We start from the raw sequence: 25,000 nt of genomic DNA, 5'->3' as shown, positions 1-25,000 counted from the left end.
AGCGCTTTGAGCACGGTTAGTGGATATTGCGCTATATAAAAGCTCAATTTAAAAAAAAAAGAATATTAAGATTTGCAATTAACTCAATCAATCCTAGAGATTTTTGCTACTTTTCAAAGTTTGAAAAAAATATATTAAAAATGAGCATGTACGTAGATAGTTTTATTCAACTATCATCATTAACATGTAAACATGAAGAACATTAGCTTTGATACTAATACTACGCCTATAATTTGTCTCAGAAAAATCTAATAAATAAAATAAGCATGGGGTAAAATTAACCCCGGGTAGGTCGTATACTACGGATATGGTCGTTGTTCGGGTTGAATGAGTTTAAACCACCCGTGAAAGAGGGGGAAAATGAGCTTTTATATAGCGCAATAATCACTAAACGTGCTCAAAGCGCTTTACAAGGAGTCTCTATCCAACAGCAACATTTAACATTTAGGATAAGACATGACGTCTGTAAGGCGATATTATAATTTTTTTTTCGGGCAGAGACAACGCTGTTAACGGCTAGGTACTCATTTTACACCTGAGTAAGGTGAGAGAATGGAGTAAAGAGCCTTTTCCAAGGACTCAACTATGCGCCGAGCGAAGCGCGAACCCAGGACCTTCCGACCCGAAAGCGAGTGTCATACCACTAGACCACATAGGCGCACAAAGTAAGGCAAAGGAGACTGGTTCAAGACGAATACATAAAGCAACATGGTAAAGGAAAAAACAAGATATGAAGTGAGTAGAAAAGTGCAGAAGACAATAGAGAATAAAAATTATTCGCGGCGGTGGTGGGGTTCGAACCTGCGACCTTATTGGTACGACAACTCCGCCTGGCAGGTGAGAGCGTGACTCTACCGTGTGAGCTATCCACGAACACAAAAATATTCGTTTAAAAAGGAAAAAGATTATAGAAGGAACACAGTAGACGCTACTCAGCTCTTTGTTATTGTTTTCATACAGCTACGTTGGGTGATTGGTTCTCGCTAAATTCTATCAATCAAACTATAAACGGTAAAGTTTACACACCGTTTTGTGTGTTGGTACGTTTGATCTGGCTGGCGGATTTTGTGAGTATTTTATCTAATAGAATAGCTTTAAAAAGGGAGAAATGGACAAATTTAGTCTAATACATTTGAACGAAATTATAGGCTGTATTTAACATTTTTGTAAAGGAATGTGTAACCAAATGACACATTGCCACTTTTTTGGGGCATAAGATATAATTATTATTATTATTATTATTATTATTATTATTATATTATTATTATATTATTATTATTATTTATTATTATTATTATTTTTATTATTATTATTATTATTATTATTATTATTTATTATTGTTTTTTTCCTAGTTGCTTTAAAGAGTATTTCCATTACAACAATGAGCCTTTAATAATGACGTGCCCTTATTTTCAGGTCTGATAACCCAATTCATTTTGGGCTCATCATTGTTGTAACGGAAATCTTTAAAATAATGACGATAAAATTGCAACAACGTCCATTACAACAATGTTCAATTAGGCCCTTAAGTGGGTTCGGTTGTCAGACCTGCATATATATGAACACACACACACACACATACACACACACGTCGGCCCTTATCAGTTTGGGTTATCAGGCCTGCAAATAAATAAGCACACGTCAATATAGGTGGGTGGAGAAAATACACAGCATAATATTTTGAATAAGCGCTGCTAATCACTTCCCTGGTTACCTAAACACGATAAGAAATAAACGATTAATAATTATAATATGATTGAAATAGCAATAAATGACGTCAAGGACTCACTTATCTATAGAAGAGATTATTATTATTATTATCATTATAAAGCATTATATGATTATTATTATCATTACTATTATTATCATTATTATTATTGTTATTTTTATTTTTATTATTATTATTATTATTATTATTATTATTATTATTATTATTATTATTATTATTATTATTATTATTATTATTATCATTATAAAGCATTATATGATTATTATTATCATTACTATTATTATCGCCGTGTTCATTGATACGATTAGAAATATTCTATACTATGCTGACGAGGCGTTTGGGATTTCCGCCTCTGGGAATTTCTTTATTGATTTCCCGTGTCTATTTTTAGACCGGGAGATCCCCGTGGGTCTTTTCAATTTCTCTAAATTTAGATTAATATTCCTCGTTGCTATGTTGCTATAGCCGAATCTTTATATATATAAGAATTATATTTCATGTGCTTTGATTTGCGCTACTACCAGTGTCTTTGCGTTTTCGTGATGGACTAAGTAAGATTTTGTTATTCATGAAATGGATTTAACCTAAATGGGAAATTATATTTTTTTTGTATAAAGAGACATCATGTAAGTAATAATTTTATTATACAAAATTATCTACAATATTCCCAAAGCGACGCGCACATTATTGGCAGGTCTGGTAACCGAACGCAATTATGGGCTTATAAGTTTAATATTGGTGAAAAGGACAATAAATAGGCCTATTTAGAGTTGGTTTGAGAGTATAATTTCCATTACAATAATGGGCCTATAACAATTTTGGATTATCAGACCTGCAAATAAGTAGACGGCGTCTAAAGGTGAACATTATGTTTTAGTTTATATTGTACTCAAGGTGTTAATTATTATAATAAGCTCCTTTTTCTTTTAAATATTTTTTTTTATTTTATCACTATTTTTCTTTTCACTCCCTTTTTTGTAATAGGTTATCATCGTCATGCAATTATTTAAAGGTCTGATAACCCAATTCCTTATGGGCTCATTGTTGTCATCGAAATATTTTTTTTTTTAACTGACGCAAAATATTGTCCAATACAACAGTGTTAAACTAGGCCCTTAAGTGGGTTCGTATGTCAGACCTGTATATATGTACACGTAGGTTATCATTTATCATGCATATTTTATGCTATTTACTCTATTCACAATAACAGAGAGAATCAAAGAGAGCGTATAGGGATACTGATCTACTTCCAAAACTTTAAGATCTGGTGATCCTCTTATTTCGTATCCGACCTCTCTTTCTCTCTGTTGCAGAAACATCTTGGAATGTCACAAAGGACGTACTCAATATTAAGTCGTCCATCTGTTTGTTTGTTTTTGTATTTATTTATTTATTTTATAATTTTTTTTTTTTTTTTTTTGGGGGGGGGAGGTTAATATTGTATTCAATGTTTATAATGTTTTTTTTTTGTTTGCTGAAAGAGGGTTTTGAACCCGAAACGTTCCGTGTTTTGTATTTTGTTCTATTTTTTTAAAAACTGTTATATTCCTTTTTGTTTATCATATATTATATTTTTTGTATCATTAACTCATTCAATCCTAGAGATTTTTCAAAATTGGAAAAAAAATGTAGATATTAAAAATTAGCATGTATATATAAATAGTTTTATTCAACTGCCATTAACATGTAAAAAAATAAAAAAACATTACCTTTGATACTACGTCTATAACATTTCTCATAAAAATGTAATAAATGGGCGCATGGAGTAAAAGTAAAAGTAACCCGGGTAAACTACGGATATAGTCGATGTTAGGGTTGAGTGAGTTAAAGCGTAGCCATCGTTAAGTTATAGCATGACTGACACTGAAACCCAAAAAGACTGGCATTTTGACGTCATTTTTTGGTCAGTGTCAGGCTATAGATAGAATGCGCTTGGCCAAGGAGTTCACAACATTGCCATCCGGAAGTATAACGGACCAACACACAAACTCTGTGTAACCATGAACTTTTATAGTCTGGTTAATACAGTTTAGTGACAACAACTCACAAACGCGGATGGCAAAAACAATAACAAAGGCCTGAGTGACGTCATCTGCATACTATCTATAACTTTACGAAGGCCAAGGTGCCAGGCTATACGTTAATGACGGCTACTGTTGTGTCACACCGCAGCTATCGTTAAGTTATAGCTTGACACTGAAACCCAAAAAGACTGGCATTTTGACGTCCCTATTAGTTAACGATGGCTACGGTTAAGGTGACCAAATGTAGCTTACGACATTTCGTGAAATCAACGAAAATTTGTGGAATGTCCACAAGAGAAAGTGGGTAGAACCATAGGTATCTTTAACTTATAGCCTGACACTGACCAAAAAATGACGTCAAAATGCCAGTCTTTGGCCACAAAAGACAACAAATCGTGAGTTGTATTCAATAATTCAACCAATGAAATAACTTGTTTCCATGAGCACTACTAACGACAACTCACTAGACGCTACACAAACCTAAATAATGACGTTAAACTGAAAGTCCTAGAGGGTTCTTGTGTCAGGTGGGTGATATGTTAACGATGACTACGGCAGAACGTTGTTCCTCCACGCACGGCATGTCTATAGATAGAGTGAAGTTGACGTCGCTCGGGTCTTTGTTATTGTTTTTTGCCATCCACGTTTATGAGTAATTCACACTTAACTGCATTATGCAGACTATAAAGGTTCATGGTTGGGTACACATAGTTTTGTGTGTTGGTCCGTTATACTTCCGGATGGAAATGTTATGAGCTTCTTAGCCAAGCGCATACTATCTATACATACCTATTAACAATTTAACCCTCTCCTTACCAACTATAGGAACATCGTCACATTCGTTACGATACAACCAACATTTTCATTATTCAAATTTCTTTTGTAAATCGTAAAATTTAAAGAAAATGAACAGTGAGTTGTAGAGCATGTTTTGCTAAAGAAATTATTTATCTCAAGATTTTAATGTTATTGTGTTTGAGTGATAAAAATATATTTTTGTGTTAGTTGGTGTGAAGTTTTGGGGAAAACCATGAAAAAGGCTGGTAAGGAGAGAGTTAAGTTCTGAAAATATTCTATTTCTTGCATTGCAAAAATACTAAAAATCTGAAAGTTCGTAGTTCTTATAATTAATTGTAATGCTAGACTTTATTGATTGGGGTTGTCGAGACGTGTACATCTATTATGCAGGTCTGACATCCGACCTCACTCTTATGGGCCTAGCTTAACATTGTTGTAATAAATATACAATATTTTGCGTCATTTTTTTTTTTTTTTGGGTGGGGGGGGGGGGGGGGGGATTTCAATTACAACAAAGAGCCCATATTGGGTTATCAGACCTGCAAATAAATGCACGTCGGGTTGTAGTCAACGGACGTAATACCGCTTTGATATGGTGGGACACTAATAATATAAGACTTTTGGCTGCATTAAAAAAAATGTTATGTTAGTAATAAAGAATGTAATAAATTCTTTTGCTGATAACAAGTAAGCTGTTATACTATCTGATCTGCGTGTCTATGATATATTATATGTTACAGTGAATGACCCATAATCAGTCGGATGGTGAAAAAGCTTGATATTTCCAAGTTTAGTTAGAAGGTCAATTTTTATCATAGATAAATGTCATAAATGTTTAAATCAACCCTTTGGTACATCTTCGGGGAATTTTGAAGCTTAATTTCACTACTAAATATTTTTTACTGCTAGTCAAGTTGGAAAAAAGTATGAAATTTTAGAAAAGTTGATGGATACCTTTCCCATACACCTGAACATAACTTCATGAAAAATCACTCGATTTGCTTCAAATAAAGATTAAAATGCTCTGGGGAGCACATTCTTTCAGAAAATGATCAAAAAAAAAAAACACACACAAAAAACAACAAAACAACAAAAAATATACAAAATGTTCACCTTCCGATTGGTTATACAAGTACTGACACATATTATATAATAATAATAATAATAATAAATGGCATTTATATAGCGCTTTACCCCGTTGTCACAGGCTCTAAGCGCTTTACAGTGATATAAAACAAAACATATTACAGTGAGACAAGTGTGAAGAAACGTGATACGAATTCAATTTAACAACAACAAATATGAAAATAATATTGCAACATTATGACGTAAAAAGGTAAAACTTTAAGCGAGATTTGAACGTTATCAACGAATCCGAGCATCTCATATTATAGTCTGAGTGATTGTGAAGCACCATAGATAGACCTTTTTATCAGAGCCATCCAATCCATATAGCCGAAGTTTATCCTGGTTTATAGAGCGTGAAACGGACAATATCAATTTCTTGCTATCCTTTGGATAGGACGCTTGACTATCGGCGCAGAGCACTTTACGCGAAATCTAACAGATCCAGCTACCCAATCAATGCCGGATGGACAGGGGGCGGGTAGGGGTCAGGAATAAATCTTGACTGCATTGGGATCGATCTCTGTTCCTTTACGTGTGAAGCGTGTGCTCTACCAAATAAGCTACCGAGACCACCATAAACAGACCTACTTACTTGAAAATTTAAAAATTCGCAGTTTTTAGGACATATAAATTGTAGTCTCTATAGATGACTTTACAGATCAACAATTTATCCTAACAGTGGTAAGACTGTAGTAGCTATAGATAACTTTACATATCAATAATTTACCCTAACAATGGTTAGACTGTTGTCGCTATAGATAAATTTACAGATCAACAATTTACCCTAACAGTGGTAAGACTGTAGTAGCTATAGATAACTTTACATATCAACAATTTATCCTAACAGTGGTAAGACTGTAGTAGCTATAGATAACTTTACATATCAACAATTTACCCTAACAGTGGTAAGACTGTAGTAGCTATAGATAACTTTACATATCAACAATTTACCCTAACAGTGGTAAGACTGTAGTAGCTATAGATAACTTTACATATCAACAATTTATCCTAACAATGGTTAGACTGTAATCGTTATAGATAACTTTACATATCAACAATTTACCCTAACAGTGGTTAGACTGTAGTCGCTATAGATAACTTTACATATCAACAATTTACCCTAACAGTGGTAAGACTGTAGTAGCTATAGATAACTTTACAGAACAACAATTTGACATCACAATGATTAAATATCACTTCAAAATCCTTTAAAAATGGAATCTGAAATCAATTTTTATTTTCGATACGTTTAAATCTGAGAAATGTTCATGAAATTCTGAAATTGGAGCTAAATTGTTTTCGTAGGTCTACGAATTGTTTGTAGTGCTTGGCAGGTCTGCATAGAGCACTTGTCAGTGGATCAATAGGTGCTGTATAAGTATACTATATTATATTATTATATTATATTTCGTATCTCTAATTAGTGCAGGTCATTGTAGACAATCACTTGGTCAATACAATACCGCTTTGAGGTTGTGGGTAGCATTTATCTTCAAGGAATCCCATTGGTACCCATTTGAATAAATAGTCAAGTTTGACTTCAATGAACCAAAAATGTTTATATTTATTTCTTTCATGTATTTATTTATTTATTTATTTATTTATTTATTTATTTATTCATTTATACAATTATTTTTTTTATTTATTTGTTTGTTTATTTGTTCATTTATTTATTTATTTATTTTATTTACTTCTCAATTTATTTACTAATTTATTTAATCATATTTATTTTGAAAATGTATTTATTTATTTATTTCTTTATCTATTTATTTATATAATTATTTATCTATTTATTTGTTCATTTATTTATTTATTTTATTTCATTTACTTATCTATTTATTTACTAATTTATTTAATTATATTTATTTTATTATTTATTTATTTATTTATTTATTTATTTATTTATTTATTTATTTATTTATTCATTTCTTTATTTCATTTGCTATATATTTTTGCATTCATTCATAATTGGTTCATTCATTTATTTCATTTATTTTACTGGCCGACTGATGGCTGCCAAGTAGGGCTACCTATTCAGTTTGTCTTAGATTTATGGTTAATAAGCAAACGAGTTGCTTTGCATACCGTATTAGATATTACAGCAAAATGATTCTTGTACGTTCAACCCTAAATACGCTTCAACAGTCGTAACGTCACTTCCCTCGTAATGACGCATGGTAACTTAGTAACTGGCTCTAAACAATCGGAATAATGGCGGACGCCCTTATGAAATATTTATCCGACGAGCATAAAAGCGTATCCAGATGAAGAAAAAAAAAACATTATAAATTTGATAATGTTTTGACTTTTCTACATTCTGATCACAAGATATATGAAAAGTTCTAGCCAGCATGAAGAATAATAAGTACCGATTTTCTTTGTTTAGAACCACGATGGCCGTCGTTGCTGGGCGACGTGACATCAGACTATTGAATCCAATTGGTGAAGAGGGGAGAAATCGACGTGGACTTGATTGCACGTCAGATAACCGAAGTCTTTATGGGCCGATTCATTGTTGAAATGGAAATCTGAAAAAAAAGAAGCAAAATATTGTCCATTACAACAATGTTAAACTAGGCCCATAAGTGGGTTCGGATGTCAGACCTGCATATATATGTACATATCAATTCTTTTTATTATCAACATAGTGTCTGCTCCACTCACTTTTCTGAATCAATTTTCACTCCCAATATCGGAGCTTACTCAATGTCTCAATCGTCTCTATGTTATATAATAATGTTTGAGTTGAGAATATATTCTTATGGCTATTAAGATTTTCTGCTGCCTAACAAACTTCGCGGTATTTGTGTAATTGAACCCATGACCTCAAGAAGTCGGGGAGAGCGGCAGTTGAAAAAAGACACGATGCTTGAAACCCCTTTTTAAATTTTTTTTTTTTGGAGTGGCGGAGGGCTTCGACTGTAGAGCTACCTTCTTCCGGCCAGGCGGGGTTGCCGTAACAGTAAGGTCGTGAGTTCGAGCCCCCATCGCCTCAAAAAAAAAAAAAATTCGATATTTTCTTCTGCACCTTTTTTCTCACTTCATTTCTTGTTATTATAAATAGTCTGACTTACATACTTTCGCGAGGACTAATCAGCAAAATGGATGTCTAAAAACAATAACAAAAAGCTGAGTGACGTCAATTTCCATTTTTAGAGTATGTCCGTAGCCATCGTTAACTTATAGCCTGACACTGAGCGTAGCCATCGTTAACTTATAGCCTGACACTGAGCGTAGCCATCGTTAACTTATAGCCTGACACTGAGCGTAGCCATCGTTAACTTATAGCCTGACACTGAGCGTAGCCATCGGTAACTTATAGCCTGACACTGAGCGTAGCCATCGTTAACTTATAGCCTGACACTGAGCGTAGCCATCGTTAACTTATAGCCTGACACTGAGCGTAGCCATCGGTAACTTATAGCCTGACACTGAGCGTAGCCATCGTTAACTTATAGCCTGACACTGAGCGTAGCCATCGTTAACTTATAGCCTGACACTGAGCGTAGCCATCGTTAACTTATAGCCTGACACTGAGCGTAGCCATCGTTAACTTATAGCCTGATACTGAAATCCAAAAGGACTGGCAGTTTGACGTCATTATTTGGTTTTTGCACCGCCTTGTGAGTTGTCGTTAGTAGATCTCATGGAAACAAGTTATTTCATTGGTTGAACTATTGAATACAACTCACGATTTGTTTTCTTTTGTGACAAAAGACTGGCATTTGGAAGTCATTTTTTAGCCAGTATCAGGCCATATCTTAACGAAGGCCACGCACTGAGACCCAAAAGGACTGGCATTTTGACGTCATTATTTGGTTTTTGCACCGCCTAGTGAGTTGTCGTTAGTAGTGCTCATGGGAACAAGTGGTCCCATTGGATGAACTGTTGAATACAACTCACGATTTGTTTTCTTTTGTGGCCAAAGACTGGCATTTTGACGTCATTTTTTGGTCAGTTTCAGGCTATAGATAGTTCGAAGATGACGTCACTCAGGCCTTTGTTATTGTTTTTGCCATCCGCGTTTGTGAGTTGTTCTCACTAAACTGTATTAACCTGACTATAAACGTTCATGGTTACACAGAGTTTGTGTGTTGGTCCGTTATACTTTCGGATGGCAATGTTGTGAACTCCTTGGCCAAGCGCATTCTATCTATAGACAGTTCGAAGATCACGTCACTCAGGTCTTTGTTATTGTTTTTTGCCATCCGCGTTTATGAGTAATGCTCACTGAACTGTATTAACCTGATTATAAACGTTTAAGGTTACACATAATTTTGTGTGTTGATACATTGTATCTGGCTGGCGGATATTGTAAGTATTTTACCTAAACCACAAGCTATAGATGGTATGCGCTTGGCTAAGAAGCTCATAACATCGCCATCCGGAAGTAGAACGGACCAACACACAAAACTGTTTGTATCCATGAACGTTTATAGTCGGGTTAATACAGTTCAGTGAGCATTAGTCATAAACGCGGATGGCAAAATACAATAAAGAAGGCTTGAGTGACGTCATCTTCGAACTATCTATAATGGCGTTCTAAAAGCAATAACAAAGAAACTCAAGTGTCTTTTTTCACTTGTTTTGGGAGGAAACTGAAAGAAATTTTAATTCCGAGATAAACGTTCGCGTTCGATTCCTGTACGATTCAGCAACTAAAACGAGTGAGATGCCCTCACTTTTTTTTGCTATGATAAAACAAGAGACCGACTGAGGGGAAAGGTCAAATGGAGGACAAGACGGGACCGGAGTGGAAATACGCTTCAACAGTCGTAACGTCACTTCCCTCGTAATGACGCATGGTAACTTAGTAACTGTCTCTAAACTATCGGAACAATGGCGGACGCCCTTATGAAATATTTTCCGACGAGTATAAAAGCGTATCAAGAGGGGAAAAAAAACATTTATATCTGATCATGTTTTGACGTTTACACATTCTGATCACAAGACACATGAAAAGTTCTAGCCAGCATGAAGAATAAAAAGTTCCGATTTTCTTTGTTTAGAACCCACGATGGCCGCCGTTGCTGGGCGACGTGACATCAGACTATTGAATCCAATTGAATGCACTCAGTTTACAACCTTAGTCGACCTTATAATAGATATCTAATCACTTTGTTTGACGCAACTAAGGGACATCATCAATGGGAAAAAATCGTATTCCCCCCAATAGATAGTATGCGCTTGGCTAAGAAGTTCACAACATTGCCATCCGGAAGTATATCGGACCAACACACAAAGCTGTGTGTAACCAGGATCGTTTATAGTCTGGTCAATACAGTTCAGTGAGAATTACTCATAAACACGGATGGCAAAAAACAATAACAAAGACCTGAGTGACGTCATCTTGGAACTATCTATACTTTATAATATTATGCTGTACCTGCACATCTCTCACCAACCCCATCCAGGTGGCCCCTCTCAGACCAACGTTTCGTGTTGCAGAAAACTGGGCCGAATAGCCTCCCTTTGAAAAGGTCATTTCTGTAAAAAAAGAAAACACGTCAGAAAAAAAACAAAAAACAACATAATAAATACAAATGAGAGAAATAAAAACAAACAAACAAACAAACAAAAAAACAAAAAACAAAAACAAAACAAACAAACAAACAAAAAGTAATGAAAGAAACAAAAATAAATAAATAAAATAACACAAGAGCCGATGTATACTTATTTGCAGGTCTGATAACCCAAATTGTTTTGGCCTCATTGTTGTAACTAGAAATACTCTCACACCAACGCAAAATATCGTCCATTAAAATGAGCTTTTATATCGCGCAATATCCACTAAATGTGCTCAACGGGCTTTACAAGGGGGTCCCTGGCCAACAGCAACATTTAACATTTAGGACGGGACGTGACGCCTGTTAGGCGATGTTACAATTTTTTTTCGGAGAGAGACATCGCTGTTAATGGTCAGGTACTCATTTTATACCTGAGTACTGTGAGAGATTGTGAGTAAAGAGCCTTCTCCAAGGACTCAACTATGCGCCGAGCCAGGCTCGAACCCAGGACCTTCCGATCCGAAAGCAAGCATCATATCACTAGACCACATAGCTGCACATTACAACAATGTTAAATCAAGCCCACAAATTGCGTTTGATCTGGTATAAGACTTGTTAATATTTTATGTATCTAGACAAGCGCTATTGTAAGGCGCAATATTCACAAAATTGGTAGTAGTAGTAGTAGTAGTAGTAGTAGTAGTAGTAGTAGTAGTAGTAGTAGTAGTAGTAGTAGTAGTAGTAGTAGTAGTAGTAGTAGTAGCAGCAGTAGTAGTAGTAGTAGTAGTAGTAGTAGTAGTAGTAGTAGTAGTAGTAGTAGTAGTAGTCGTAGTAGTAGTAGTAGTAGTAGTAGTAGTAGTAGTAGTAGTAGTAGTTGTAGTAGTAGTAGTAGTAGTCGTAGTAGTAGTAGTAGTAGTAGTAGTAGTAGTAGTAGTTATTGTAGTAGTAGTAGTAGTAGTAGTAGTAGTAGTAGTATGTCGTAGTAGTAGTAGTCGTAGTAGTAGTAGTAGTAGTAGTAGTAGTAGTAGTAGTTGTAGTAGTAGTAGTAGTAGTAGTAGTAGTAGTAGTAGTAGTAGTAGTAGTAGTAGTAGTAGTAGTAGTAGTAGTAGTAGTTGTTGTTGTTGTAGTAGTAGTAGTAGTAGTAGTAGTAGTAGTAGTAGTAGTAGTAGTAGTAGTAGTTTGTAGTAGTAGTAGTAGTAGTAGTAGTAGTAGTAGTAGTAGTAGTAGTAGTAGTAGTAGTAGTAGTAGTAGTGTTTGTTGTTGTTGTTGTAGTAGTAGTAGTAGTAGTAGTAGTAGTAGTAGTAGTAGTAGTAGTAGTAGTAGTAGTAGTAGTAGTAGTAGTAGTAGTAGTATCAATATAAATGCCTGCTCCACTGAAATACTATCTGGTCTGGCAGCGTTGTCCTGGACAATCTGAAGACGTCTCAGATTATAACATTTTTAGTAACTGATCCTCCCAGCCAAAACAACGTTTTGAGATTAAAGGTCACACAACTCAGGACTCGTAGGCCTTTATTTGAATAAGTCAGTTTGGATTAACTCACGCAGGAATACATTTTACATTCTTCTTCCTTTAAATTTTCTATAACTCCAAGGATGACAACCGATCTTGGCTCAGCGAATGGAAATATTCTATTTGTTATCTCCCCTTATATTGCGACTTTTTAAAAAAATTCAGAACACGAGATCTCAATGTTGTTTACAAGCTCAGTCTCAGGTCTCCACGCTCTGTGAATTTCTCATTATTATGATATTATATTTTACTCTTCAATCCTTTTCCCCACCCCTTTCCCAGGCTCTATGCACCAAGCCCGAGAGTTAGTGTGTCACATTTCTTGCAGTCCGACCGGCATATTGTAATAAAAGATTTTCGTGCAGTCTTCAAATGAACCCCTCCCCCCCCCCCCCCCCCCCCAAAAAAAAAAATACAAAACAAAAAACAACAACACACACCTGAAAAGGTGTATATGGAACAGTTCCAGACAAATCAGAATTAGAGAGAAAATTACAAGAAAGAAAATGTAACCCTGTAATGGTAGCATGTCTGACCTGTACCTTAATCTTGAGCTTTTATATAGAGCAATATCCACTAAACGTGCTCAAAGCGCTTTACAAAGGGTCACTGACCAACAGCAAAACGTAACGTGTAGAACGAGACATGACGCCAGTTAGGCGATAATGCAATTATTTTTTTTTCCGATAGAGACAAGCTGATAACAGCCAGCCAGGTACTCATTTTACTCCTGAGTACGGTGAGATAATTTGAGTAAAGAGCCTTTTCCAAGGAATCAACTATGCACCGAGCGAGGCTTGAACCCAGGACCTTACGATCCGAAAGCGAGTGTAATACCACAAGACAATATAGCTGCCGCACCAGGAGTCACTGAGGTTCGATCCGATAATTATTTGGGATTATCTGGACTTTCTGCTTTGTCTGACACTGTTTTATACAAGCCTTATGACAGGAAATGGTGTGTAGGAAAGGGCCATAAGACTCGACCCTAAACTGGGTGTCAAACCACAAGACCACAGGGATCGTGGATAGCTCATACGGTAGATTCACGCTCTTCCTGGCCAGGCGGAGTTGTCGTACCAGTAAGGTCTCGTGTTCAAACCCCAATACCGCCGCGAAATTTTTATTCTCTATTGTCTTCTGGCACTTTCCTACTCACTTCATCTCTTGTTGTTAAGACCACATACCGCATAACCAGAAAGGCTTCTAGAATCCACGGTGCAGCTGTAGAGGTTTTAAATATCCACAAAAGTGAGTGGAGCACGCACTTATATTCAGTGGCGTGACATGCTTACAGTATAAGGTGGTGCCAGAATCAGAAGAAAATGACTTAAATCATGCTATATTTATAAATACAAAAGAAAGAATAAAATTTAAAGAAAAGACTTACTCAAATAAGTAAGAGGCGGTATATGCCATTTCTGTTTTATTTTTTTTAATTAGTGTAATTGTAATCCATTTTTAAAAGATGGATGCGGCACCAGGCACCAAAACAAACAATATAGCCACGCCCCTGCTTATATTGATAATAACAAGAAATGAAGTAAGTATGAAAATGTCAGAAGACAATAGAGAAGAAAAACTTCGAGGCGGCGATGGGGACTCGAACCCACTACCTTATTTGTACGAAAACTCCGCTTGACCCGGGAGAGCGTGACTATACTGTATGAGCTATCCACCACTTGTGATACGACCCTTTTCAGATTTTCCCCCTACACCAATGCTTGCTCCCTAGTCAGTCTTTCATAATAATAATAATAATAATAATAATAATAATAATAATAATAATAATAATAATAATAATAATAATAATAATAATGATAATAATAACAACAATAATAATAGCAATAATAATAATGCGTAATTTTAAATTAATTTCTAAATCGCCCCTTTCCCCCAAAAGTGCTCGGAAGGACGATAGATGATGACTTGTTGCCGCCCAGGGCAACACCGCACGGTGGGTAATCCAACTCGGTCCATTTCTCGAGGCTCAAAGAAGCAAAGACACAATATTATCCCTCTCCTTACCAACTAAAGGAAAATCGTCACATTCGTTACGATACAACCAACATTGTTCCTGTTCAAAATTTCTCTTGTACATCATAAAATCAATAGAAAGTGAACAGTGTGTTGTAGAGTATGTTTTGTTAAAGAAATTATGTATCTCAAGAACTTACTTCTATTGTTTTTGAGTGATAAAAAATATGTTTTTTGTGGTAGTAGGGTGTGAAGTTTTGGGGAAAATCCTGAAAATGGCTGGTAAGGAGAGGGTTAAGCTGATCCCAAACTGTTCCTCATTATTTTAGTGCCTTCACCAAGATTTGAGCGTCTCCAATCTTACCTGGAGTGAGGCAAAGGTCTGTGCCAAGGACAGAAGAAGATGAAAGAGTGCTGTTGAGGCCCTATGCTCCGCCAGGAGCCAAGAGGCATAAAAGTCAAACTGTTCCTCATTTAGTGGAATCAAGAGATGTCTTAAAGTCTTTCCTCTCGTCTTCCTATAAAATAAAAAAAAAATAAAAAATAAAAAATTGAGCTTTTACAGAGAGCAATATCCACTCAACGTGCTGAAAGGTACTCTTTTACACCCGAGTACGGTGAGAGAATGTGAGTAAAGATTCTTATCCAAGGAGTCAACTATGCGCCGAGCGAAGCTTGAACCCAGGACCTTCCTATCCGAAAGCGAGTGTTATACCACAAGACCACATAGTCGCACATAGCATAATTAATTTATGATGCGGTGGGGAAGTCCATGGTCCTATATCGGTTAACTGGCCTTACAATATTGGTTTTTGTTTTTTGTTTTAAATATATACATCAAGTAGAGCAGAAGGAAGAACATGTTCAATACACACCGTGTAATTTGTCCGATAGGCACCTTTTTGTTGTGATGAAATAACACACATTCAGCACATTGACACGTGGGGGTCCCGGTACACAGTTGATAGAGCATAGCCTCACTAGGCAAAGGGACCGAGATCGATTCCGGGTACAGTCGAGATTAGTATCTGCCCCCCCCCCCCCCCACCTATCTACCCACCAGTGAATGGGTAGCTGGGTCTCTTAGATCTGGCGAAAAGTACTTTGCAATAGACTAGCGCGTCTTATCAAAGGGATAGCAAGCAATTGCTATTGTCCATTTTACGCTATAGAAACCAGGATAAACTCCGGCTCATTGGCCAATTAGCCATGAAGGATATTGGCACGTACTCCTTCACACCTGAGTTAAACTTGATACTGCGTTTGTGTTATTGTGCTCAATATCACCCATAAAGTCACTGAAAACGCTCAAAATCGCTTGACCCGGTTACGAGAGAGATACCGTAAGGCTCGGTGATCGACGACAAGTTAATAAATGTTATTCAGACACCCTTATCGATTGTCTAAATAAATAAATAATGAGATAAAATAATATCTAAATATCAAGAAAAAAACAGCGACTATCAATATTAACTCCCTCCTTACCAGCCGTTTCAGGATTTTCCCCAAAACTTCACACCCAACTAACTAACAAAAAAAAAATTATCACTCAAACACAATAACAGTAAAGTTCTTGCGATACATAATTTCTTTAGTAAAACATGCTCTTCAACACACTGTTCATTTTCTTTAAATTTTATGATGTACAAGAGAAATTTGATTGGTAAGGAGAGGGTTAATATGTCTAGACCAACACGCATTGTTTCTTGTTATCAAGTCGTCCCGTACTATAACCTAGAAAAATATGTCACGTATACACGTATAGATAGTTCGAAGATGACGTCACTCAGGTCTTTGTTATTGTTTTTTGCCATCCGCGTTCATGATGCAATTTATACATAACATTAAATGACCAAGTCCTGACATTTGACATAATTTTCTACACTGACATCACATTTGCTGCAATTTATACATAATATTAAATGACCAACTCCTGGTATTTGACATATTTTATACACTGACAGCTCATTTAATGCACTGACAACATCTTATAGCACTCTGCCCACAACCAGTCCAGCACGTTTAATCAATGATAACACGTTTCGTACACTAACAACAACAATTATGATATTGTGCGCACCACCGAAACGTTTAATTCAGTGATAGGACATTTGATTCACTGACAACATTTATGACATTCTTTACACTGACAACACGTGTAATTCAATGACAGCACATTTGGTGCACTGACAACCTATTTGACATTCTGCACACTGACAGCACGTGTAATTCAATGACAGCACATTTAGTGCACTGACAACCGATCTGACTTTCTGCCAACTACCAGCACGTTTAAAGCAATAACGACACTTCTGATGCGCTGATAATTGCCTTCAAACAATCATGCGTCACTTCCCTCGTAATGACGCATAGTAACTAAGTAACTGGCTCTAAACTATCGGAACAATGGCGGACGTCTTTATGAAATAGTTCTCCGACGAGCATAAAAGTGTACCCAGAGGAGAAAAGCATTATAAATATGATCATGTTTTGACTTTTATACATTCTGATCACATGACATGAAAAGTTCTAGCCAGCATGAAGAATAAAAAGTACCGATTTTCTGTGCTCGCTGGGCGACGTGACATCTGATCATTGAATCCAATTATGTCATTTTATACAGTAACTGCCACAGTGACAATACGTTTGTGACACTCATAACACATGTAACATGAAAAAACAATAGGTAGGACCCACAACGTTATTTAACGTACTGTGTACACGTTTAATGCATTGATATCACCTTTGATGTGTTGACAGCATGCTGGGTGTCGCTGACAACACTTGACACACGGAGCACTTTTTGGGAAACTGACAATAATTCTGACGCCCTGGTACCAATTATAACACACTGACATTTCAAAATAAAATGATAATAATAAATGAATAAATAAATAAATAAATAAATAAATAAATAAATAGATAAATGAATAAATAAAATTCCCTTTATTCATCCCAAGGGGAAATTTGCCTTAAGGGTCTATTCCAAGAGAAGACTGGAATAACCCAGGCGTCAGCCGCAATGCAGCGCCGCAAAGTGAGCTAGGGCGAAGTGATTTGCTCAAGGTCACACTACAACGCGGTGAGTAGTCGAACTCGGTACTTTTTGGGTACGAAGCGACGACCGTACCGGTGAGCCACGCTGCCCCCTAACACGGAAAACACATTTGACGACTGACAATATGTCTTGACCCACAGACATCAAGTTTGAAACATAAACACCAAGCTTGACACATAAACATCAAGCTTGACACACATACATCAAGCTTGACACACATACATCAAGCTTGAAACATAAACATTAAGATTGACACACAGACATCAAGATTGACACATAAACATCAAGTTTGACACACAGACATCAAGTTTGAAACGTAAACATCAAGATTGACACACAGACATCAAGATTGACACATAAACATCACGCTTGACACACAGACATCAAGCTTGAGACATAGACATCAAGATTGACATATAGACATCAGGATTGACACATAAACATCAAGATTGACACATGGACATCAAGCTTGACACATAAACATCAAGATTGACACATGGACATCAAGATTGATACATAAACATCAAGATTGACACATAGACATCAAGCTTGACACATGGACATCAAGCTTGACACATGGACATCAAGATTGATACATGGACATCAAGATTGACACATAGACATCAAGCTTGACACATGGACATCAAGCTTGACACATGGACATCAAGATTGATACATAGACATCAAGATTGACACATGGACGTCAAGATTGACACATGGACATCAAGATTGACACATGGACATCAAGCTTGAGACATAGACATCAAGATTGAGACATAGACATCAATATTGACACATAAACATCAAGGTTGACACATGGACATCAAGCTTGACACATGGACATCAAGCTTGGCACATTGACATCAATATTGACACATATATAATCAAATGCAAACAAAACGTTCGGCACACAGTCAGTCACCAAGCTTGACAAACTGACAACATGTTTGACACAAAGACAACATGTTTGACACAAAGACAACACCTCTGACACACAGTCAACAATAATTTTGACACACGTACCAAAAACACGTCGTACGAAGCACACTCAACAAGTTTGACAAACAGACAACATGTTTAACCCTTTCCTTACCAACCACAATAAAATTGTCATATTTATTACGATGAAACCGACAACTTTTCATTCTAATTTCTTTTGTACATCACCAATTTTTAAGAAAAGTTTTGTAATAATTCTAACATTTAGTACTTTGTTGTATAGCTAATTGTGCTGAACATTATTATGTATAGAATGTACTTGTTGCTTTTCTGTTTGAGAAAGAAAAATCTATTTTTTTTTGTGTGTGTTGTGTGAGTGGGAGGTTTTGAGGAAAGTTCTTAAATGGCCGCAAAAGAAAGAATAAATCAAAAGACAACACATTTGACACACATACACCCTGCACACATACAGCACGTTCAACAGCCTGACAACACATTATAGAGACAAATCATAAAATGCAAAATAATAATTGACTTGACTTGACTTATGCCGCCTCTTGGCTCCTGGCGAAGCATATGGCCTCAATAACAGCACTCTTCCATCTTCATATGTCCTTGGCACAGACCTTTGCCCCACTCCAAGTAAGATTGGAGACGCACAAATCTTAATGAAGGCTTCTCCTCCAATTAAAAAAAACTATAATTATTTGAACCAACAAAACAGTTAATATAACTTATTAAAAAAAAACAAACAGATAACACCGCAGGCAGTTAGCTCGTGACATCGATCGATATATGTAATCGTGTTTGTAATACAAAGACGTAATTGAAGAACCAGGTGCTTAAAGTACGTATGTCACAAGAAGTTGGTTTTGAAATAAAATGGAATAGTTTTATAAAGTTTACAAACTTCAAATTCTATTTTTTAAATTGAGCTTTTATATAGCGCAATATCCACTAAACGTTCTCAATACGCTTTACTTACTTATTTACGGGGCGGTTTGGGTCTAATTATTAGGAAAATCCTTCGAAAAATTGATTTTGAGATTTTGGTGGAAAATGATATTTTATTATCTTAGAAATAATATAAGTGAAGTCCAAATTCTTAAAGTAGACTATAAAGGCACGAAAAACACAGTCGAAAATGGTACAGGTAGTAAGAAAAGTGTGTAAAACGGGAAGCTATTTTGCTATTTTCTCAAAATGTCATATTTCTAAGGGTATGGGATACTGTGTCAAACGTTTCTCAGAATCTGTTCAATGAAATTGTCTGGAATTTTCCACAGTTATGACAGAGATAATGTATTGTGTTACCATAGAGAAATTGTTTTGATAAGATATGTGAATTTTGAATTATAATCCTAATTCTGAATTTTTAACATCAATTTTGTCATAAAATTTTGATTCTCAACTTTGTCATGTTCTAATAAAAATTCTATAAGCTAAAGCCGTAAAATCTCTCTATGGTGACACACTATGGTACAATGTTGACAAGAGGGAAGAATATGGAGGTAATTCCTTCATTAGTTTTTGTGGAACGTTTGCCACGAGATTGTTATATTTTTTTTTTTATGTCAGACCCCCAAATTAGGTCGCAAAATGAGTATCAACAGATAATTAAAAATTTTCTACCATAAATGTTGTTTTCTAACCTATAATGACGATATAGAATGATTAAAACCGCCCAATATTGGTAATTAATTATTTTTTAGAAAAGACCCAAACCTCCCCTTACCAGCGACCACCTGATCTTCGCCCTTCGGTCTTGTGCCATGGCGTAGAAGTTAGACTTCTTTTGTAGTTGTTCCAGGTGACGACTATACCGTGTGATACTTATGCTTGGATTTGGTTTGAGGAATGTGCATCTCAGCTCAATACGCTTTACAAGGGGTCCCTGGCCAACAGCAACACTTAACATAATTTTCAAACGGGACATGACGCCTGTTAGGCGATATACAATTTTTTTACCGAATAGAGACAATGCTGTTAACGGCCTTGTATTCATGTTACACCTGAGTACAGTGAGAGAATGTGAGTAAGGAGCCTTTTCCAAGGACTCAACTATGCGTCGAGCGAGGCTCAAACCCAGGCGATTGTAATCCCACAAGACCATAATAGCCGCACAATTAGGTAGTTTTGAGGTAAGTGGACTTAGATTATGTTTATCATTAAAATAATTGGTGAGTGAACTCATGTGATTATGCCTTGAATTAAGCACTAATTAGCTAAAAAATATGAAAATGTGACTTAAGTACTTTTATTACTGGGGCATTCAATTCTTTCTTCTTTTTTTATTGCCATAATTTAAACCAGCGGATAACTTATTGAAGCTTGTAGTTCCTTTAAATTTTAACAATCTAATCCAACGAACCATTGTAAACTCTTGAATAGCTTTCGTGCAGCAACTGAAGATCATAAATGGATTAAATTACGTAGATAGCTGCATTGTCTATCTAGTTTTTTAAGATTGAAATAAAAAATATTTGAAAATGTAGAACTATAATTATTGGGCATTGAAAAAAGTCGATCAACAAAGCTTATTGAAATATAAAGAGGCCGGTTGTAAAAAAAGGAAAGACAAAGATCAAGGGTGGTTATGAAAACAATGTATGTTATTTTTAAAAAAACATTGGTAAAATATATTTTTATGGAGTTATATAGATATAGTAAAGTTGAAGTCACTCGGGTCTGTGTTATTGTTTTTTTGCCATCCGCGTTTATGAGTAATTCTCACTAAACTGTATGAACCAGACTATAAACGTTTAAGGTTACACATAATTTTGTGTGTTGGTCCGTTAGACTTCCGGATGACAATGTTGTGAGCTTATATGCATATATTTATATATATTTATAAATGCAGATATATATATATATATATATATATATATATATATTATATATATATATATATATATATATATATCATTGTTATCATGAAAGAAACTCTCAAACCAAACCAACACAAACGAATATATATATATATATATAAAAAGTGGAAATTCGTTTACAGACGTGGCATGCATAAAAATGTAAAAACACAAAGCTGAGAATCTATGGCGACAATGTATACATTATATATCATAATAAGAATCTGACCAAACATCCTGCTGCTATTAAAATAGTTACCCTGCCAACTTATGATTCAATAATAAAAAATTCAATTTATTCATCCCATAATATGGGAAATTCGTCTCTTGGGTATATTCCAAGGGAAGACTGGAATAACCCAGGCGTTAGCCGCAGTGCAGCACCACAAATTGAGCTAAGGCGAGGTGGCGGCTTTCTCAAGGCCACACAGCGCAGCAGCTACGGGTGATCGAACTCGGTACCTGTCGGGTACGAAGCAAAGACCGTACCGCTGAGAAACGCTGCGCCACGTGACCTAACCATTGTTAGCCCTCTGGAGGACTTCCCTTGAGATGTGAACCGGAAGAGTGGAAGATGTGATGTCACGACTTTAGCTTCCTATAATTTGTGACGTGGATGTATTTGTTATTCGATGCTGGGTCCCCGTCTTCCAACAAAGATAAAGCGCTTTGAGCGTAGCCAGTAACCAGATTGACAAACATTGATAAAATAAAAAACTCTGACCCTGAAGTGTATATGTCTTTGGGTGAGGCCTTTTAACTCTCTCAACCCTAACACCGACTATATCCGTAGTTTACCCGGGTTACTTTTCCCGCATGCCTATTTATTACATTTTTCTGAGACAAATTATAGGCGTAGTATCAAAGCTAATGTTTTAAATGTGTATTTGTGTATGATAGTTGAATAAAACTATCTATGCAAATGCTCATTTTTATTACATTTTTTCCAATTTTGAAAAGTAGCAAAAATCTCTAGGATTGAGTGAGTTAAACACTTGACCGAGGTCTGAACTATTACTTACTATCCAGCGTCGTCCTCATTGACGTCGGCTGCCCGTACTCTGTGATGACAAAAAGTCTGCCCATTCCCTTCGCCTTTGACGGTATCATATAATTTCACTGAACTATTATTAATACAATAATATATAGGCAATGACAGATTTGTCTATGCCTCCATGTGCAATATGTGTGTGTGTGTGTGTGTGTTTGTTTGTGTGTGTGTAGAACCGGCAGCTTGTGCGGGTATAGATAGTATGCGCTTGACTAAGAGGCTCACAACATTGCCATCAGGTTAACGGACCAACACACAAAACTATGTGTAACCATGAACTTTTATAGTCTGGGTAATACAGTTAAGTAAGAATTACTCATAAACGTGGATGGCAAAAAGCAATAACAAAGACCTGAGTGACGTCAACTTCATACTATCTATATGATCGTGTGGTATGACACTCGCCTTCGGACAGGAAGATACTGGATTCAAGTTCCGCTTTGAGCGGCGCATAGTTGAGTCCTCCTGGCAAAAGGCTCTTCACTCACACTCTCTCACCGTACTCAGGTGTGAAATGAGTATCTAACCGGTAACAGTGTTATCTCTGTTTGAAAAAAAAAAACACGCCTATATGGCGTCATGTCTCATCCTACACGTTAAGCGTCGCTGTTGGCGAGGAAACCCCTTGTAAGGCTCTTTCAGCAGGTTTGGTAGATATTTAAGTTATTAATAAGAAATGAAGTGAGTAGGAAAGTGCTAGAAGTAGTAGTAGTAGTAGTAGTAGTAGTAGTAGTAGTAGTAGTAGTAGTAATAGTAATAGTAGTAGTAGTAGTAGTAGTAGTAGTAGTAGTAGTAGTAGTAGTAGTAGTAGTAGTAGTAGTAGTAGTAGTAGTAGTAGTAGTGGTAGAATTCGTAGTAGTAGTAGTAGTAGTAGTAGTAGTAGTAGTAGTAGTAGTAGTAGTGGTGAATTCGTAGTAAGTAGTAGTAGTAGTAGTAGTAGTAGTAGTAGTAGTAGTAGTAGAGTAGTAGTAGTAGTAGTAGTAGTAGTAGTAGTAGCAGTAGTAGTAGTAGTAGTAGTAGTAGTAGTGGTAGAATGTAGTAGTAGTTAGTAGTATAGTAGTAGTAGTAGTAGTAGTAGTAGTAGTAGTAGTATAGTAGTAGTAGTAGTAGTAGTAGTAGTAGTAGTAGTAGTAGTAGTAGTAGTAGTAGTAGTAGTATGTAGTATGTAGTAGTAGTAGTAGTAGTAGTAGTAGTAGTAGTAGTAGTAGTGTAGTAGTAGTAGTAGTAGTGTAGTAGTAGTAGTAGTAGTAGTAGTAGTAGTAGTAGTAGTAGTAGTAGTAGTAGTAGTAGTAGTAGTAGTAGTAGTAGATGTAGTAGTAGTAGTAGTAGTTAGTGTAGTAGTAGTAGTAGTGGTAGTAGTAGTAGTAGTAGTAGTAGTAGTAGTAGTAGTAGTAGTAGTGTAGAGTAGTAGTAGTAGTAGTAGTAGTAGTAGTAGTAGTAGTAGTAGTAGTAGTAGTAGTGTAGCGTATGGCTACACCTCCAAATTCATTTCGTCAGCCCAAATTCGAAAGTCTTCCTCCACCCTAAGAACTGTTTCATAGCCACCTTCAAGTTTAGTAACCGGGCAGTGAAGTGGAGGACGATGTGATCGCTGGTCTCTGGAGCTGCCTGACATTTCCGGTAGGCATCACTGTTCCGAAGTTTCGATCTGCACATATTTGATGAAGTTCTGACGGGTCTTACGAATTGTCACCCGGAGCCGTCTGGAGGCCTAGGGAAGCCGTCCGGAGCCGTCCGGGTGTCATCGAAAGCATTCTCAAGCCATCCGCAGTCCTCGAATGCTTTAGATGACCTCCGGATGGCTTCCCTGGGCATCCGGACGGCTCCGGATGGCTTTTAATAGGACCGATTGAAAGAAATGCCAGCACGAGGAATTTTCGGAAGGCCTCCCCTTCGGGCGGCTTCTGGAAAGCTTCGTACAGCTCTGAGGGCCTCCGGATGACTTCAGAAAGCTTTAGATGACCTCTGGACGGCTCCGGACGGCAATTAGTAGGTCCTACCTGGCTTGAGATAGCTTTAGATTTCCTCCGGACGGCTCCGGACGGAAATTAGTAGGTCCTACCTGGCTTGAGAAAGCTTTAGATTACCTCTGGACGGCTCCGGACGGAAATTAGTAGGTCCTACCTGGCTTGAGAAAGCTTTAGATTTCCTCCGGACGGCTCCGGACGGCAATTAGTAGGTCCTACCTGGCTTGAGAAAGCTTTAGATTACCTCTGGACGGCTCGGGACGGCAATTAGTAGGTCCTACCTGGCTTAGGAAAGCTTTAGATTACCTCTGGACGGCTCCGGACGGCAATTAGTAGGTTCTACCTGGCTTGAGAAAGCTTTAGATTACCTCTGGACGGCTCCGGACGGCAATTAGTAGGTTCTACCTGGCTTGAGAAAGCTTTAGATTACCTCTGGACGGCT

The 25,000-nt window shown here is 36.6% G+C and overlaps 1 protein-coding gene and 1 long non-coding RNA gene across 5 annotated transcripts in view; one reads left to right on the top strand and one right to left on the bottom strand.

The window, feature by feature from the left end:
• LOC144956100 (uncharacterized) overlaps positions 1 to 25,000 on the bottom strand; it is a 92,137-nt gene that overhangs the window by 1,552 nt on the left and 65,585 nt on the right. For 3 of the 4 annotated variants that reach the window (XM_078886450.1, XM_078886449.1, XM_078886448.1), the window contains 3 exons: positions 15,041 to 15,194; positions 11,066 to 11,166; positions 7,598 to 8,207 (listed from right to left, as the gene is read on the bottom strand). In XM_078886450.1, coding sequence (XP_078742576.1) covers positions 8,101 to 8,207; positions 11,066 to 11,166; positions 15,041 to 15,150 — 318 coding nt within the window. In that variant the 5' untranslated portion in view covers positions 15,151 to 15,194 and the 3' untranslated portion in view covers positions 7,598 to 8,100. Of the gene's footprint in view, positions 1 to 7,597; positions 8,208 to 11,065; positions 11,167 to 15,040; positions 15,195 to 25,000 lie in introns of those variants that run through there. The other variant, XR_013641876.1, reaches the window with a different exon arrangement.
• The window catches only part of LOC144956102 (uncharacterized), a 63,525-nt gene continuing 40,548 nt past the window's right edge, over positions 2,024 to 25,000 (top strand). Inside the window, exon 1 of the long non-coding RNA XR_013641877.1 lies at positions 2,024 to 2,355. This is a non-coding gene — a long non-coding RNA (uncharacterized LOC144956102). The remainder of the gene's footprint in view (positions 2,356 to 25,000) is intronic.

This window comes from Berghia stephanieae, chromosome 10 (genome assembly GCF_034508935.2).
Source record: "Berghia stephanieae isolate SIO BIC M18660-M18661 chromosome 10, UCSD_Bste_1.3, whole genome shotgun sequence".
In the NCBI taxonomy this organism is placed as follows: domain Eukaryota; kingdom Metazoa; phylum Mollusca; class Gastropoda; order Nudibranchia; family Aeolidiidae; genus Berghia; species Berghia stephanieae.
The sequence above is the reverse complement of the archived record's forward strand: the minus strand, read 5'-3'. Positions and strand labels throughout refer to the sequence as shown.